This window comes from Amblyraja radiata, chromosome 1 (genome assembly GCF_010909765.2).
Source record: "Amblyraja radiata isolate CabotCenter1 chromosome 1, sAmbRad1.1.pri, whole genome shotgun sequence".
In the NCBI taxonomy this organism is placed as follows: Eukaryota; Metazoa; Chordata; class Chondrichthyes; order Rajiformes; family Rajidae; genus Amblyraja; species Amblyraja radiata.
In genome coordinates this window covers 45,442,819-45,461,268 of record NC_045956.1, presented here as the reverse complement: position 1 = coordinate 45,461,268, position 18,450 = coordinate 45,442,819, and the positions used below count along the sequence as shown (strand labels likewise).

General features: G+C 39.2%; 1 protein-coding gene across 1 annotated transcript in view; it reads left to right on the top strand.

Moving 5' to 3' along the window:
• tbc1d14 (TBC1 domain family member 14) overlaps positions 1-18,450 on the top strand; it is a 106,572-nt gene that overhangs the window by 12,123 nt on the left and 75,999 nt on the right. The window contains exon 2 of the mRNA XM_033020855.1: positions 192-921. Coding sequence (XP_032876746.1) covers positions 192-921 — 730 coding nt within the window. The remainder of the gene's footprint in view (positions 1-191; positions 922-18,450) is intronic.

Genomic DNA, 18,450 nt, shown 5'->3' with positions numbered 1-18,450 from the left:
GAATAAGAATGACAATGATTGTTTAGATTAACAGCATGACTTAATGGTTTTTGTGCAGTGGTCATGCTTTCTCAATTTGGTATGAAAAGGTGTTTCTACAATTTAAGTGTTTGTTAACATTGTACGATAGTTTTTAGTTCTCTGATTTTTGTTCGATATCCAACATTCAGTGTTATTTTCTTTTTTTTTAGGTACACAAAGCAGCACACCTAAGATATTGGAGGACATTGTATGGACCAACGTCATGACTCCTGCTGGGCAGTGTGTTGACAGTTGTGAAGTTGTAAATTTTCAAAACTGTGAAGTGAAAACAATGTGGTCTTTGTCCGTTCCAACATACAAGCACAATTTGCACTGTTCCAGATATGAAGACAGTAATAGCCTTAATTCTGAAGACTCTGGTATTCCCACGCTCGAAGTTGGAAATCCAGAACCCATCCATTGTGGTGTGTTAAACGTCAGAACAAACAATGTTGACTCATCCCGGTGTGCTGGATATTCACACGACAAACATGGACAAGGTTCAGGTAGTCTCCCACCTGGTGTGTGCTCGCCGGCTATACGACTGGAGACCGACAGTGCATTACGAAAATCCTCAACGTTCCCTCGCTCTGGTTATGATAATGTGAAGCTGTACAGTCCATCTGCCAGAGGAGTAAACAAAGCTGATGAGATATCTGTAAGCAGTATTTCAAGCCTGAGTACTGAACTATCCACAACTCTGTCTGTAAGCAATGAGGATATTTTAGATAGTCTGGTGACCAGTGATTCCAGTGCAATTGTAAATCTGGAAACTGATGAGGCACAGTTCACTGACATCAGTCTAAATTCTTTCAGAGACACTTCCATGCAAGCAGATGGTTCTTCAGAACACGAGACCAAATACAAAAAATTTGGTACACTTGCCAGTTTTTTTACCAGGTACAATGCACTATTTGTCTTTTAAAACATTACACTTTCAGTTCGAGCAGGGATGAAGGTGGTATGTTCATATGAATATTTTCCTTCTGATCTTGTGTCAATAGCCATGAGAAAGGTGTTCTGTATTCTTGCGCAATTCAGTAAAATGTTAAAGTGGCAAATCTAAAGGTGCAATATTTAAATGTTTGCAACATTTGCAATTAGCAAATTAATCGTACAAATTAAAATAAATGGTACTGATCTAATTTTGATCGTGGAAATAAGGCTGCAGGGAACAGAAAGTTTGATATTTAGGAAGAACAGGCCGAAACAAAAGTTGTGTCTGCATTGCCATTGATAAGGGATACCAGAGCAGTGATAAGAAATTGCTTTGACTGGGCTGATCATGACATGGAGTTAACATCAATTTTGTTTGAGGTAAGAAATAGCAACGAGTGGGAAGCATTGATAGGCAATGATGAATACCGTACATATCAGGTTAGTGATTAATATTAACCGGTTGAAAATTAACCAGTGCTCCCGATGTAGGTTCCTGTACATCAGAGAGACTAAGTGTAGACTCGGCGACCATGTCGCTGAACACTTCTGCTCGGTCTGCCATGGCCTACTGGATCTCATTTGCTAACCATTTTAACTCCCCTTCCCATTCCCATACTGTTCTTTCAGTCCTGGGCCGCCTCCATTGCCAGGGTGAGGCCATATGCAAATTGGAGGGACAGCAACTCTTATTTTGCTTGGGTAGCTGACAACCCTGTGGTGTGAACGCTGAATTTTCTAATTTTAAGTAGCTTATCCATGAACCTCTTTCTCCCCCCCCCCCCCCCCCCCCCCCCCCCCCACCCCTCCCCTTCCACTGTCAGTAAACCAATTCCACAACAATATATTCCTCTTGGGATCACACAGTTCCAGGTCAACATTTGGCCTATCGGAACCATGCTGCTTGAGGTAATCTTTTGCCAGCCCTGATTTGTCCTGGACTTCCAGTTCATCACCCATTCCCCCTCCGCTATATTCAGGCTGAAGAATCCTGACCCGAAACATCACCTATCCACTTCTCCAGAGATGCTGCCTGATCTGCTGAGTTACTGAAGCATTTTTTCTATCTTTAGTAATTATGATGTTGAGGGACATATTTTTGGTGCAATGATGAAGTATGAAATATGAGCTGACATGCACACAAGGAACTAATTGGCCTCTTTCTGTGGTGTGTACTGATTTTATGATTTTTCTGTACCGTGTAATTTGTGAAAGAATTATCATAGACCATTAAGATAGAAAGTGATGGAATTCAAACAGCAGCTTAGATTCTAAATCTAAATGGAAAGCCGAGGAAGTGAGGAGTAGAATGGCTAGTAGAGATGGGAGAGGTTCATTGGTAGAGGCAATGGCTAACATTTGAGGAATTAACATAGGGTTGCAATAGTTATGTTCCTTCCCAGCACAACAACTCAAAAGGAAAAGCAACTGAAGAATGGGTAATAAAATAAATTGGGCATGGTATTAGAAGTAGAAGGTGATGCAGTGCAGCCAGATGTAGTTGCCAGCCAGAGGATTCTGAGCCATTAGAACTGCAAAAAGACCAAGTGATTGCTGACATTTGAAAATAGATTATCAGAATAAGATTGCAAGGAACATAAGCAGACTGTAAACATTTCTACAAATATCTAAAATTAATAAGATAAATGTAAGTCCTTCACAATCAGAATTGGGGAAATTATAACAGAGCATGCAGACAAATACTTTGGTTCGTAAAGAGATGATGTAAATAACCATGGAAGTGTACCAATAATCTGATAAAAAGGTTGAAATAAATTAATTTTCAGTTTTTAAAAGTGTGCTTGGAAAATGAATGGGACTGAAAGCTGATGAATGCTCAGGGGTTAATAATCTGCAACCAGAGCACTGAAAGAGATGGCCATGGAAATGGTGGGTCATGAAGTGGGTTATGAAATGGTTCATGCAGACTGTAGGGCAGCAAATGTAATTCTCCATTTAAAAAGGAAGGAGATTGAAATCTCAGAACCACAGATAGGTCAGTCTGCCATCAGCAGTGGGATGAAAATGCAAGAGATAGATGAGAAATCATTTCTCTCAGAAACACGGTGGAGCAAACTTGCTCAATATATTTTGTGAAATAGACTTGGACACAATGTATCAAGAAATATGAGAAGAGATTGGGGAATTTCATGTTTAAAAAACGTGGTCATCCATGATCATATTGAATGGTAGAATGTGCTCATCGAGCCAAATCCTCTTATTTTTCCAATGTTTCTACATAAGAACAGCGTCTGTGTGTCATTGCATTTCAGATGGCGAGTTGAGGGTGACTTACTGCAATTTACATTTTTGATTTAGCTGCTTGAACATTTTGGTGAAAAGTCCTCTACTTTTTAATTGATAATTTCCAGGATATTGGTGGTGGAGATTTAATATAATTACGATATAATATAATTAAGTCTGCTGGGATGCTTAAGATTGTTTCACTGCAGCTTTATAAAACTTTTGTTGGACTGCTTTTGCGGTATTATGTATATTTTTGGTCACCCCAATGCAGGAAGGATGAGGAGGCTTTAGTGTGGGTGCAGAAGAGGTTTGCCAGATTCCTGCCTGGATTAGAGGGCACTAGCTATGAGGAGAGGTTGGACATACTTGGTTTGTTTTGTCTGGGGAGTCAGAAGCTAAGGAGAGAGTCGATACAAGTGTTTAAAATTATGAGTAGCAATGTTACAAAATTTTGATATTTTAAAAATCAAGTCTTTAATTTATCCCATCAGATAAAGCATAAAAATAAGTTTAATTTGACACCTAATTCACTTTCATATCTTCAGTATTAAAAAGGTTATGGCCATTTTCGTACTTGGAAATTGGCATCTTGTTCCCTATTGCTTTTTCATTGACTTAACACAAAAGCTATGATCGAGAACATTTAAAAGCCGATAACTTTCTTAAAATTTAAGAGAACTGAAAGAAATTTTCAGTTATTATAGATTGAAGCATTCTGAAACAAATATGAAACATTCTTACTTAGATGACTTGAAATTAAAGGATATAATTAGTTAGTTACCTAATTGTAGCTAATTACAAAATTCAATTACTAGATCTAAACATCTATCAATTTCTTAAGAATAGATTAACATTTTTAAATAACCTAAGTGTCCAAATAACATTCACACAAGAATTCAGAATATAACATAATTTTTAAATCTCACTGTCATCGGTTTATCGGCCAAATGGAAGGAATTTAATGTTTAATACCTGTAAATTAATGGCCATTTAAATCGGCTTGCGAGTGGGATTTTCTGGAACAGGACCATTTGGAACGTTCAGGATGCGGTGAATTTATACCCCCATATCTGCAGCACTGCCGGTTCTTCGGGGGGAAAAAATCACCGTTTCGCAACTTAAAATGTGAATTAAATACATCTTAAGAAACACTTTTATACATAAAAATAAACTACTTTCTTTTACCTGGTCCTCCATAAAATTCGTCCCAGTTGTCGGTATTGACGGCTTCAGAAGCTGATTTTAAAATCATTCCAGCGATTAATTTGTCGGGTGAATTTTTTGTAAAAACACACAGAACGGCCGTAGGAACGATTCTTTAGCAACATCTTGCACTCCAACAAATATAATTCAGGACCAGGTCAGGAAAAAACCCTGTTTTAACCCCGCCCCCCCCCCCCCCTCAAACGCACCAAAATCGCGCACACGGCCAATGGCAGAATTGCAGCGCCGCTGAAGGTAAGTTTTGTAACATACCTATTATGAGGGTTATAGATTGGGGAGATGTTCAAACCCTTTTTGTCCAGGGTGGAAATGTCAAATACTAGATGGCATAGCTTTAAAGTGCAAGGGATAAAGTTTAAAGGAAGGGCTTGGACCAATGTTTAACACAGGTTTAATTTAGATACAGCGTTGAAACGGGCCTTTCGGCCCACTGAGTCCACGCTGACCAGCGATCACCCGTACGCTGAGTCTGTCCTACACAATAGGAACAATTTACAGAAGCCAATTGACCTACAAGCCTACACATCTTTGTAATATGGGAGGAAACCAGAACACCTGGAGGAAAACCACGTGGCACAGGGAGAACAAACAAACCCTCCACAGACACTACCTGTAGTCAGGATTAAACCCGTGTCCCTGGCACTGTTAGGCAGAGACTTTACCGCTATGACACTACCGCATTTGTAGGTGCCTAGACCATGCTGTCAAGGATGGTGGTGGAGGAAGTAGATATGATTGTGGTTTAAGAGGCTTTTTGATAGGCAACATGAATATGCAGGATGTGTAGCATGGAGCTGCAGATGATGGTTTATACCAAAGATAGACACAAAATGTTGGAGTAACTCAGCGGGTCAGGCAGCATCTCTGGAGAAGGGTGTCGACCTGAAACATCGCCTATTCCTTTTCTCCAGAGATGAATATGCAGGCAATGGAGGGATATGGATCACATAGGCAGATGGGATCAGTTTAATTTGGCATCTTGTCTGGTACAAATATTGTGGGCTGAAGTTCCTGTGCTGTTCTAAGTTGATATTGGTTTAATTATTTGGCTCCATTCATCAACAAATAGCTTTGTGTTTGACCTTGTGTTGAAATGAAGGTCATTGCTGCTGAAGATAGAGGGGCTGACATGCTCTAATGACCACCTTTGCCAGGGTCTCAGCATTTCAAATGATTGATCCATAGCAATTTTAAATAAACTTGTCATTTGAGAGTTATTTTCCCCTGGTAATACGCACTTAAGCCATGCTCTGGTTCCTTGGTTCTACATTTTGTCAAATGCTCCATAACCTCAAGGACTGACTTTGTCTTGAGGTTAATCACTTTCACTTCACCTCGAGTATACATTTCCTGTGTTCATGTTTGGAAGGAGGCTGTAACGATGACGACAGTGGAATTGTACCATTGGAACCCAAGGTGAACACTTGACAAGGTTGTTGTTAAAGACACGTTGCTTGATTGTGTTCAAGCAGCATGTATAGACTCTTTCCATTAGTGTGTTGACAATGTGTAGGTTGATAGTGCAGTAACTGGCAGTGTTGAATATCTTGCTAATGTCGACAGCCGAGTAACTTTTATAGTGGCATATTTTTAATATTTGTAGCAACGTGTACAGTGTAAAGTGATGTTCACAAGGCATTTATTTTGATTATCATGAAGAATCTAAGAAATAGTAAAGGCAGGCCAAGTGGCCCCTTGAGCGGCATTCAATAAGATCATTGTATTACTCTTGAACTGTAGGTGTACTATAGTTCGGTCTCAAATTCCAGTATTTTTCAGTCAACAACCCTGAACATTTTACATAACTCCTTTTAATTAATTGCGCTGACATGTATCTCTGTTGCGGAAAGCTCTGTCTATTTGTCGAACAGTCTTGTATTTTTACCTTTGAGTCAGTTCTCTATTTCACAGAACATGGGCAGAACACGTGCTTGCTTTGTGGTGAGAGAAAACCCTCTCTCTCTCTAAATATAACAATGCAAATATAGTTGTATTTGCACACATCCAAAATATCTATGTTCTCTTGAATGTTGTTAAACTGTCATGTAGTTTATTCTCTTGGTTATTTTCCTCCATTCACACCATTGTTTGCTTTGATCTGCCACAGTTTATTTTAGTTTATTGTCAGTGGAACAGTGGAAAGCTTTGTTTCACCTTGTTGTGTTGGAGAAGCTTGTGTGGTCCTGAAATCCTGGGAGCGATGCTGTCTGGAGCTATGCTCCTGGTAGGGTCACTCGTGGCGGTACGGTCGAGGGGGAGGTCTCTGACAGAGCAATCCAACCAAGACCCCAACAGTGGAACAGGCGAAGGATGATGGCTGACTTTAGTGGAGTGTCACAACGGCTGGGAAGGCGGATGAAGGCTGCAGTAGAAAAGGGTCCCCGGTTGTCTTGGATTCCATGCCACTGGATTCTGACCCAGATCTGTCAAGGATCGCGTGGTGGCTGTCTGTGCATCAGTCTCCCCACGTTAAACAAAGTCACGCATTGGCGTCCTCCATGAGAGGACAGTCAAAATGGTTTTGAGTGACTATCGATGAACTGAAATTTATTTCTTATTTTAATCTTCTGATCTCTCCACCCCAATCCAAAAAATAACCAAGGCTTACTTTTGTCTTACATTGTTTCTTATTGGGGTGCTTATGCAATTTCTTATAATTGGATGCAGTGAATTCACAGTGAATGGCAGGGCCCTGTGGACCATTATTTTCTCACTCATTAGAGAGATATCGCTGAAATGTAATGGTACGAGTACTACAACATCGGCAGTTCCTTGCATCTACATATTACTTTGTTTGCTTGTGATTCTATATTGTTTATTATCTTTCTCAACCATCTTCTACTTCATTGGATCACTAAAATACAAATCCCAATTTTCTTCTAAAGTAAAGGCACCTGCTAATTCTTCTAATTCAACTTAAAAATCAGTTGGCCTGAATTATGGAATGTTGATTAGGAAGCTGCACAAGAAAGGTTAACTCTGCTTTCAGGGTAATGGAAATGAAAGTTGTTAAATACTGTATAAGTAGTAGAAAGAGTTTTTGTTATGTGAAGAGCCAGAGGGTTATATTAGGAGAAATGTATACACAGCGGATTAAATGTTGGCATGTATGTAAGGATATTATGGATATTGAGGTTATTTGTGTTGGTCTTCACTTAATGCTTAATTTTCAGAATATTATTACTAATAACCTGTTGCTTGGGTGAATGCAGTTCCCAGATTGTTTTGATCAAGTCATCAAGATGGAGGCAAACATAAGAGGCAAAATCTGATGCCTTTCAAAAATTAAATGACATGTCAAATAGCTAATGATATACCTTTATTTAATTAGGGCAGTAGGGAGAAGACTGATGACAACAGGTCAGTGAGCCTTGGCTCAGTGGTGGGGAAATTAATGGAGAAAATCCCAAGGATAGGATAGTGTACATAAGGAAACCTAGGGGCTGATCAGGGATAGTCAGTATGGCTTTGTGTGGGGAAAATACTTTTTTAAAGGCAGTAACTAAGAAGATTGAAGGCAGAACAGTAATGCTATATATGGATGTTGCTAGGGCATTTAATAATATCTCGCATACTAATAGAAGACGAGCTGGCTAATTGGATCCAAAATTGGCTTGTATTAGGTGGTAAGGGTGAGGATGAATACTTTTCTGGTTGCAAGTCTGTGACCAATGGACCAGTGGATGAGAATGTACAATGCATGATAAGTAATTTTGCAGATGACGCAAAAGTGGGTGATATCATAGATAGTGAAGACAATTTTCAATAATTAAGGCATGATCTTCATCCAGCTGAGCGATTGGAGTGAGGAATGCCTGATGCAGTTTGGTGCAATGAAGTTAGAAATGTTAGAATTTTGGAAGTCAAACCAGGGCAGGGCTTTCACAGTGAATGGCAGGGCCCTGTGGAGCATTGTGTAGCAGAGGGATCTTGGCGTGCTGTTACATGGTTCCTTGAAAGTGCTTGGCAGGTAGATCGGGTGGTCAAGAAGTCTTTCGATACCTTGGCCTTAGTCAATCAGGTTATTGGGTATAGATGTTGGGATGTTATGTTACAGTTGTACAACATGTTAGTGAGGTCACATGCAGAGTATTGTGTTCAGTTTTGGCCATCCTGCTATAGGAAGAATGTTGTTAATCTGGAAAGAGTGCAGCCAAGAATGTCATCAGGACTAGGCCTGAGCTCCAGGGAGAGGTTGAGCATGCTAGGTCTTTATTCCTTGGAATGCAGGAGGCTGTGGGAGATTTTAGAGCTGTGTAAAATCACAAGGGGAATAGATAGGGTGAGTCTTTTATCTGGAGTCGGGATATCAGAAAGAGGACACAGGTTTAAGGTATGAGAAAGATTTAATAGGAACCTGAGGGGCAACCTTTTCAGAGGTTGTGGGTATATGGAACATGCTGCCAGAGGGGGTAGGTGAAGCAGGTAATATCGCAACATTTAAACAACATTTGGATAGTTACATGGATAGGAATGGCTTAGAGGGATATGGGCCAAAAGAGGGTAGATGGGACTAGCATAGATGGGGTATCTTGGTCGGCATGACGAGTCGGGCTAAACGTCATGTTTCTGTGCTGCATGGCTGACTAGTGGCATACCACAGACATTGGTGCTAGGACATCTTGTTTATGATATAGACTTGGATGTGAATGTTGGAAATATAACACAACGTTGGTGGCGTTGTGGATAGCAGGGAAAATTGTCTAAGGCAACAGCAGGATAAAAGTTAGGTGGAAAGCAGAGCTGTGGTGGATCGAATATAGTCCTGACAAGTAGGAGGTGATGCATTTTGGCAATAAAGTACAGAGGAATGTTGATTTAAAGAGTCTGGGGTTCAGCTCAGAGTACCTGAGAGTGGCAACACAGGTGGTGAAGAAGACATATGGCATGCTTGCCTTTGTAGGTCAGCGTATAGAATGTAAAGATTAAGATGTTATGCTGGAACTTCACTTCACAGTACTTATGCATATGATAAACTCGACCGACACTGGTTATACCTCACTTAAAGTATTGTGTGTAGTTAAGAGTCACATAGACAATGGAAAAGATGTGTTTTGTGCTTTTGTTTGTGCTCAAGTGGATTGAAGGACTTTAGTTACGGGGAGATTGGATAAACTGAGTGATATTTCCTGGAGCATGGAGAAGGGGTTAACCTGATGGAGGTACATACATAGAGGTTTTTAAACCAAAGGCAGGGCCATCTAAAACAAGAGAACATGGCGGTAAGGTGAACAAGTTTTACCCGTGGTTGATTTTTAGGAACTTGTTGCGTGATGAAGACACGGTGCTGGTATCACAGATGAGTATAACATTTCAGTGACATTTAAACAGGCACTTGAAAGCGAGGCACAGAAGAATATCAATGTGGGTTATGGATGTGTGTGAATAAAATGGAAGGCTTGGACATGTTGGACTGAAAGACCCATTTCTGTTCTGTCTTACTCTGATTAGCTGAGCAATTTCGTTAAATACCCTATTCATTCATTCATCATCGTTGAAAACATTAGCGACACGGGTGCTGGTTTCCGACGGGCACGGTGACGGACCCTAGCTACTATTTAACTGACATCTTGGGCGAATAATACACTTAAGAGATACACCAGGAGGGTAAAAGGGGATAAGATAGCTTTGGCAGATAAAGTAAAGGAGAAACCAAAGAAATTCTACAAGTATATTAAGTGCAAAAGAGTAGGGAGCGAATATGGGCCCTTAAAGTGTTATCTAATCTAATTGGATAGCACGCAGAATAAAGTTTTCCGCTGTACCTCAGTACACATGACAATAATGAACCTAGACCTAAAATTACAAACTAATTTAGCAATCTGCCATTAGAATGATCTCCTTCAAATACGTGAAAGGAAAATGTTGGCCAAGCATTTTAACAAAGAAATATTAAAACTTCCACCAGAGGGTGCTGAAGTGCCTCAAGGTTCCTCACTGACTGTTTACTTTAGAGGCCTGATGGGATGCAAAATTAATGTGTGACCTGACCACAGCCAATGGAAAGTAAACTTTAGTATCTTTGGTTTGGATGGTTGGGCTGTGGTTTGATTGTACCTGATTCTCTTGGGCTTTCTTTTGGCACTTTCTCTTTTAACCACAAATGTGTATAAACACTTGCTGAATAATGAGCTTTATGCACTACCATTGGAAACCACCTCCCTTAAATTTAAAAGTTTTCGTTTTCTGTCTGACATTTATTTCCTGATAGCTCTGGGGATGTTTGTTTATACAAGATGAGCAAAATCTGTAATCATGGTGTAGGGGAGCGTTTCTCAACCTTTTTGCCCTTTCCGATCCCTTGAAATAATTTTCATGTCTCAGGAAACCCCTACATAAAAATTATTATATATCTTAATCACTTTCTCTTTCATAAGCGGGCCGCGAGCGAGGCACGGAGCGATCTGAGGACGGTGAAAAGCAGCGGGGGGGGGGGACCAGCCAATCGTGGCTTCCGGCAGCGTGACAGAGCCGGGGGGGGGGGGGGGGGGAGGAACGAGACAGGCGATTGTCCCTTGTGATGGGTAGCGAGGAGAGAGGAGAGAGGGAGGGAAGAAGCTACAGCGGAACGGAGCTGTAGAATGTTCTGCAGAAGTTTCTCCATCTCTCTGCGCCTTTAATCCACAGCGGCGGGGAGGGACGGGGCCTGGAGGCAGGTGGGCCTGGATAGGTCGGCATGTTGGCATTGTGACGTCAAGCAGCTCGTGAGTCCGATTTAGATTTTAAAATGAGTGGTTGGGGGGGGTGGGGGGGGAAGGATTTTATTAAAAACCGTGTACATAAAAATGTCCAAATGTTTTGAAGAGTGGATGATTGAATGTAAAGGAATGGGAAAAATCTTGGAGAATTTCCGAGTTGTTTTGGCGTAGCAAGGAATCAAAGGCCGAATCTGGCACACACCCGCAAGCACACACCCGCAAGCACACAGCCACACCCACACAGCCACACCCACACACACATACACACAACTGATTCTATCTGGAGTTAGGATCAATTTATCTCTCATCTGAAACAAATTGACACATATCATTTATTAATGATGGATGACCTATGTAATGTTACTGGGACTTCTGAGCTCTCCGAGAGAGTTTTTATTTGACGAGATTAAATAAGGTTTACGTTTTGTGAAAATTTGAACAAATGGTATCAAACAGTAATTTCAATCATTTTAAATGAAAACTCCTTGTAAAACACAGTAAAATACCTATTTCCCCATTCCTTCTCTCCCACACACCCCATGTTCCCAATTCAACACTTTTTAAACACCTGAAGGCATTGGCTATTCCTTTCTGGAGTGGAGCCTATCCTGGGGATTCTGAGAACTGTTTGCTGTTAACATGCTATATGAAGTAATTGTTTTCTTAATTTTCCAAAATAATCTTCTCAACAATTTCTCCTTCAACTCCTACTTCCTCCAAATCTAAGGCGTAGTCATGGGCATTTGTATGGGTCCAGCTATGCCTGCCTTTTTGTAGAATACATTGAACAATCCCTGTTCCAGGCATACACTGGCCCTATCCCCAAACCCGATCTCCACTACTTTGATGACTGCATCGGGGCTACCTCCGGCACCCATGCAGAACTCGTGGACTTCATTAACTTAACTACCAATTTCTATCCTGCACTCAAATTCTCTTGGACCTTCTCCGACACCACCCTTCCATTTCTTGACCTCGCCGTCTCCATCACAGGAGATTGACTATCAACTAACCTCTATTATAAACCTCCTGACTCCCACAGTTATCTGGACTACACTTCCTATCTGCAAAGCCCCCCTACTCCCAATTCCTCCTACGCCACATCAGCGCCCAAGATAAGGTGTTCCATACCAGGACATCCGAGATGTCATCATTCTTTAGGAAATGGGGGTTCCCCTCTTCCATCATAGATGAGGCTCTCACACAGGTCTCGGTATCCCGCAGCTCCTCTCTTGCTCCCACTCCCCCCTAGTCCTCTCCTTTTACCCCATCAGCTGTCACATACAGCACATAATCCTCCTCTGTTTTTGCCAGCTCCAACGGGATCCCACCACTAGCCACATCTTCCCATCACCACCCTTTCTGCTTTCTGCAGAGACCGTGCTCTCCATAACTCCCTGGTTAACTAATCCCAAACCACCCCTTCCTCGGGTACTTTCCCCTGCAACCGCAGGAGATGCAATACCTGTCCCTATGCCTCCTCCCTCGACTCCTTCCAAGGACCCCAACAGTCTTTTCAGGTTAGGCAGAGATTTACATGTACCTCCTACAACCTCATCTACTGTATCCGCTGTTCCACATGTGGATTTTTATATATTGGCTCATATATCCTCTATTAGTAAAACAGTACAGTATAAGGCAGAGGTGGAGAACCTGCAACCTTCTAGGCCATTAAATGCGGCCTTTTGACTGAATCCAAATTTAGTAGAACAAATCCTTTTATTTTTTTTATTCATGTTTTTGTTCGTCTTTTATTATTTTTATTTTAATCTTAAAATTAACGTATTTAAAATACCAAAGAGTTAAAGAAGATTCAACAAAATAATCCTCCCCGACTAGTGCGTGTATGTACAGACGGTGCACCTTCCATGACAGGAATACATGAAGGGTTTATTGCACAGATAAAGGTATCAGATCCAGATGCTCTCATTTATTTTCATTGTATCTTGCATCAGCAAAATCTCTGTGCTAAATCTACTATTTTAAGTGCCACTTTGCAACAAGTTATGGGTATTGTTAACTATCTTCGTGCAAATGCAACGGCATCATCAGTTTCATAATATGTTAAAGTTGGACGATGAGGCATTCAGTGTGGATTTGCTGCATCATTGTAAAGTGTGTTGGCTATAGCAGGGACTGGTGTTAGCAAAATGTTTATCTATAAATTTCATGAAGAACAGAATCAGCAATGTGAATTATTGAAAGAAGATTTCTATAGAAATACTGCATTTCCGTGTGATATCATGTCAAAGCAAAATGACTTGAATATTTATTTGCAAGGTAAAACTAAGTCTATATATGATGTGGCAAAAAAATCGAAGCATTTTGGAAAAAAGCTATCTTTTCAAAACTCTTCTTCAAAATGAAATTTTGGATGAACATTTTCCCCAGTTAGCGAAGGTCATTGATGAGCAGGAGGATTCATGCAAATCATTTGAATAATACGCAGTTGTTATAGACTTATTAATTAAAGAATACAATGAAAGGTTCACTGACTTTGAGAATCATGACATCACACTCAAATTTGCATTTCAACCTCACCTAGTTGATGTCTGCAAAGCTCCTGAAGAACTACAGATGGAATTGATTGAGCTCTCAGAAGATGACATTTTAAAGTCCTTATTTGATGCTCAGAAAGATCTAGATAAAATGTAATAGAATATCCACGTCTTCGGCAACTTGCACGAAAAACACTTGCTTGCTTTTCAACAACTTATTGCTGCGAATCTACATTCTCCTACCTAACCCAAATTAAGATACCCTTAAGGTCACAAATGATGGATACCCATCTAGAAGATCTGCTGAAACTGTGTACCTCCATGTTGTAACCAAATATTCAAATGCTTTCACATAAAAAGCACACAACAAAGTCATTAAAAGGTTAGTTATTCTCTTATAAGTCAAGAGGGGTAGCTATTTTAATTCGTAAGGGTTTACCATTCAATCATATCTCATCTATCATGGATACCGAAGGTAGATCCGTTATTAGTGGGTGAATTACACTCTACAAGATTGATATTGGTTATTATCTATGCATTTTGATAAACCGTTATTTTTTAAGAAAATATTTAATACTATCCCAGAATTCGGACAGTATTATTTGATAATTGGTGGAGATTTAAATTGCACATTAGATCCTTATTTGGACAGATCGTCAACTCAAAATAAAATAAAATTTAAGACGTGTGAACTATTAAACTCATACATAAACACTGCCAATATTTAAAATGTTTGGAGAATTGAAAATCCCTTGGGGTGAGAGTATTCATTTTATTCTCCAGTGCATAAAACTTACTCAAGAATTGATTATTTCTTAGTGGACTTCAAACTTATTCCCTACACCTTTGATTCAAAATTATCAAAACATTATTATTTCAGACCATTCTCCCTTAACTTTTATGGTAAAAGCACAAGGAATATCGGAGAACACGACTCAATGGAAATTCAATCCACAAATTCTAAATGACAGGGCATGTTATGACTACCTCAACACGCAGAATAAAATGTTTTTGCAGATGAATGACCTTCCAGAAACATATGCTTCCCTTTTATGGGAAGCTTTTAAAGCATTTGTCAGATGGTGTCTTATTTCGTTTCAAGCTTCTCAAAACAAGAAGAATCGCACTAAACAACATGACCTAGAAAGAGAGATAAGGCAGTTAGACTTAGAAAATGCGATCGCTCCTTCTATGATAAAACATAACAAAATTGCTGCTCTTAAATATAGGTTAAATCATATACTCTCAGCTCAAATTTTAAGGCTATTCCATCATACTAAACCAATACACTTTAAATTTGGCGATAAACCACAGAAATTGTTAGCTCGTCAACTCTGTAAATTAGAGGACGAACGAACAATCTACAAAATCAGATCAGATAAAGGAGATTTGCTCACACTACCTAAGGACGTTAATTATAGATTCCTGCAATATTACCAGACAATAATACTCAGCAAAAACAACAGAGAGCTCAGTGAACATTAATTTTTTTTTGCAGAAATGCAACCTCTCAGGTCTAAATGAGAGAGATAGAGACTTATTGGGCACAGAAATAACATTAACAGATATTGAAGAAACTATCAGATCTCTGAAAAATGGGAAGATCCGTGGCTCCGACGGTTTGAACAATGAATTTTATTAAAAAATTAGTGACCTGGTCTCCCCACGTTTACAGACTCTATATAGTTACGCTTTTAAGCAACAGAGACTGCCACAAACTTTGACTTGCAACAATAACACTAATTCCAAAAAAAGATAAGGATCTTGAAGACCCAGGCTCGTATAGAGCCATGGCCCTTTTAAACACTGATCAGAAGATACTAGCCAAAATTTTAGCTCACAAATTAAGTTTGGTGATCCACAAGTTAATACATCCCGATCAAAAAGTTTTTATCCCGAAACGATATTCATTCTATAATCTAAGACATTTGTTCAATATAATATATTCAAATGTTAAATATTAATGAAGATTTATCAATCATTTCATTAGATGCTGAAAAAGCATTTGATCAGGTGGAATGGCCCTGCCTCTTTTCTGTGATGGAAAAATTTAATCTCGGTGAAAACTTCTGTTCATGGGTGAAACTCCTATATACTGTACAAACCCAACGGCTAGAATATTGACAAATCAAATGTCACATACATTTAATTTATCTAGAGAGTGTAGACAAGGATGTCCACTTTCCCCGCTTTTATTTGCCCTGGCTATGGAACCACTTGCAGAGAGTATTAGATCCCACTCAGAAATACATGGGTATAATACTGAACATACAGTTAATAACATTTCTTTATATGCAGACGATGTATTATTATACATCACAAACCCAGAAATTAGCATTCCGAGTTTATTAAATCTCGTAACTCAATTTGGTTCATTCTCGGGATATAGAATTAATTGGAATAAAAGTGAAATTATGCCAATAAGGGAACAAAACCCGCTTATACTTCAACAGTATCCTTTTAAAATTGCTGATGAAAAGTTTAAATACCTTGGAATCTATGTGACCAAGAAATATACTTTTATTCAAATCAAATTTTCCTCCTTTACTTACTAAATTACACAGAAATATCCAATATTGGAAAACACTTCCCATCTCTTTAGTTGGTAGAATTAATGCTATAAAGATGATTTTCCTCCCACAATTATTATAATTATTCCAATCAATTCCGATATATCTCCCAAAATCTTTTTCCAAAAAAATTGATTCAATTGTTACAAATTTTATGTGGGGCTATAAGAATCACAGAATAAATAAAAAACATTTATGCAAGTCCAAAATTAATGGAGGATTCGCTTTAGCAAACTTTCTATTATATTACTATTACTCCCCCCTCCGCACTCACGCTAATTACCCCCCTTGATATTATATTAATATCAAGGGGGGGGAGAGGAGAGAGGGGGGGGGGAGATGTGGAGAGAGAGAGGAGGGGGAGAGAGAGAGAGAGAGAAAAGGAGTGAGATGGGGGCGAGAGAGAGAGGGATAGGGAGAGAGAGAGGTGGGGAGAGAGAGGAGGGGAAAGAGAGAGAGAGTGCCTTTTTACTTCAACCCAAACCCCCCAAACAACCATTTGCAGGCAGTGCTTTTTTACTTCAAACTAACCATATTTTCATTTTCAAACCACATTAAGGGTACTCACAGCTGTGTAGACATTTGTTCAGTGTCATTCAGAGCTCAGAGTGACCATCTTGCAGAGACTGATTGAGGCACACCACTTCCTGGTTTTATAGTCCCTCCCCCCCCCCCCCTCCAGCAGGGGCAGCAGAGAGAATGGTGAATTTTTAAAAAACATTAATTTCTCTCTGATTTTTCATCGATGGGAAAAATACTCTGGTCCAGGAAGGCAGACGTGGGCTCTGAGCGAGGTGGCCAAAAATGACAGCTGTAGGTGGCGGCGTTCTCTCGGAAATCGCAGCACAAGCGGTCAAGATCAGACTTTTAGTAATATATAGATCGGGCAGTTAATATTAAAAATATAACCTTCTGGCTGGATGACATTGATCAACGGCCAGACTGGCTAAAGATGGAGAAGGAGGACTGCTTACCTTTTGAAATAGGCTCGATTCTTTTAACTCCGATTAATTTGAATTAAAAAACATACGGAGGAAATCCGATTATACATAGTGCTATACGTATGTGGAAACAATTAAAACCCACTCGAAAATTGGGTAATTTATCGCTTTTTCTCCCGATTGCAAATAACCCTTCTTTTAAACCGTCTGTTTTAGATAGAGGATTTGTTCAATAAAATGGTGGGAGACCTTTATCAAAAAGGCAATTTTCTCTAATTTCAGGAACTACAGCAGAAAAACGAGTTACACGGCAATAATTTTTTTACATATTTGCAACTCAGAGATTATATAAAACTACACACGCAAGATTATAGATTTAGGGGTCCAGAAATCCTTGATGAATGTTTGAATAGACATCCCAATTCAAATAAATTAATATCTTTTATTTATAATATCCTCTTAGATACTGAGGTTCCGTCTTCAGAATCATACAGACAAGCATGGGAGGACGAGTTGGCTCAACCCATAATAAAAGACACATGATGAAAGCTTACAATATATAAATCACTGTTCGTTAAATGCTAGACACTCCTTGATACAATTCAAAATACTTTATAGACTACATTATTCGAAGGCAAAATTAAATAGGATTTTTCCAAATATTTTCCCCCTCTGTGATAGATGTCAATTTAAAGAAGCCAACTTAACGCACACCTTTGTAACTTGGATAAAAATTCAAAATTTCTGGGTGGACATTTTAAAAATTATTTCTGAAGTTATCAATATCCAACTGGACCCAGAGCCAAAATGAATAATATTAGGATTATCAGAACATAGCACAAACTTTACGATAAGTCAATTTCTTGATTACTGCGAAATAACTGCGAAAAAAATTAATACTAAAATTTTAGAAAAAACCAGCAGCCCCCACAATTAAAAAGTGGATTACGGAAATGACCTTGCATTTGGAAAAAATAAGACTTGTCTTAATTGACAAACCAGAATTATTTGTTAGAATATGGTCTCCATTTATTGAATTTTTGAAAAAGTGAATTGGTTTAGCACAGAATCAGCATTGAAACCTGAGTTTGGGATTGGATGAATAGTTATACTCAACATTTCCTGGATCTATCTCCACAATCTTGTTATTAGTAGTTTCCTTTTGCGTCTCCTTCTTTTTCCTCTATTAGTTTCTCTCATCTTTTTTCTCTCTACCTTTATTCTTTAAAAAAATTCTTTAAAAAAAACTGAAGCTATGTAAGAAATCTGTAATTAAATTGTCGTTTACTATTATTTGTATACATGCTTCTAATAA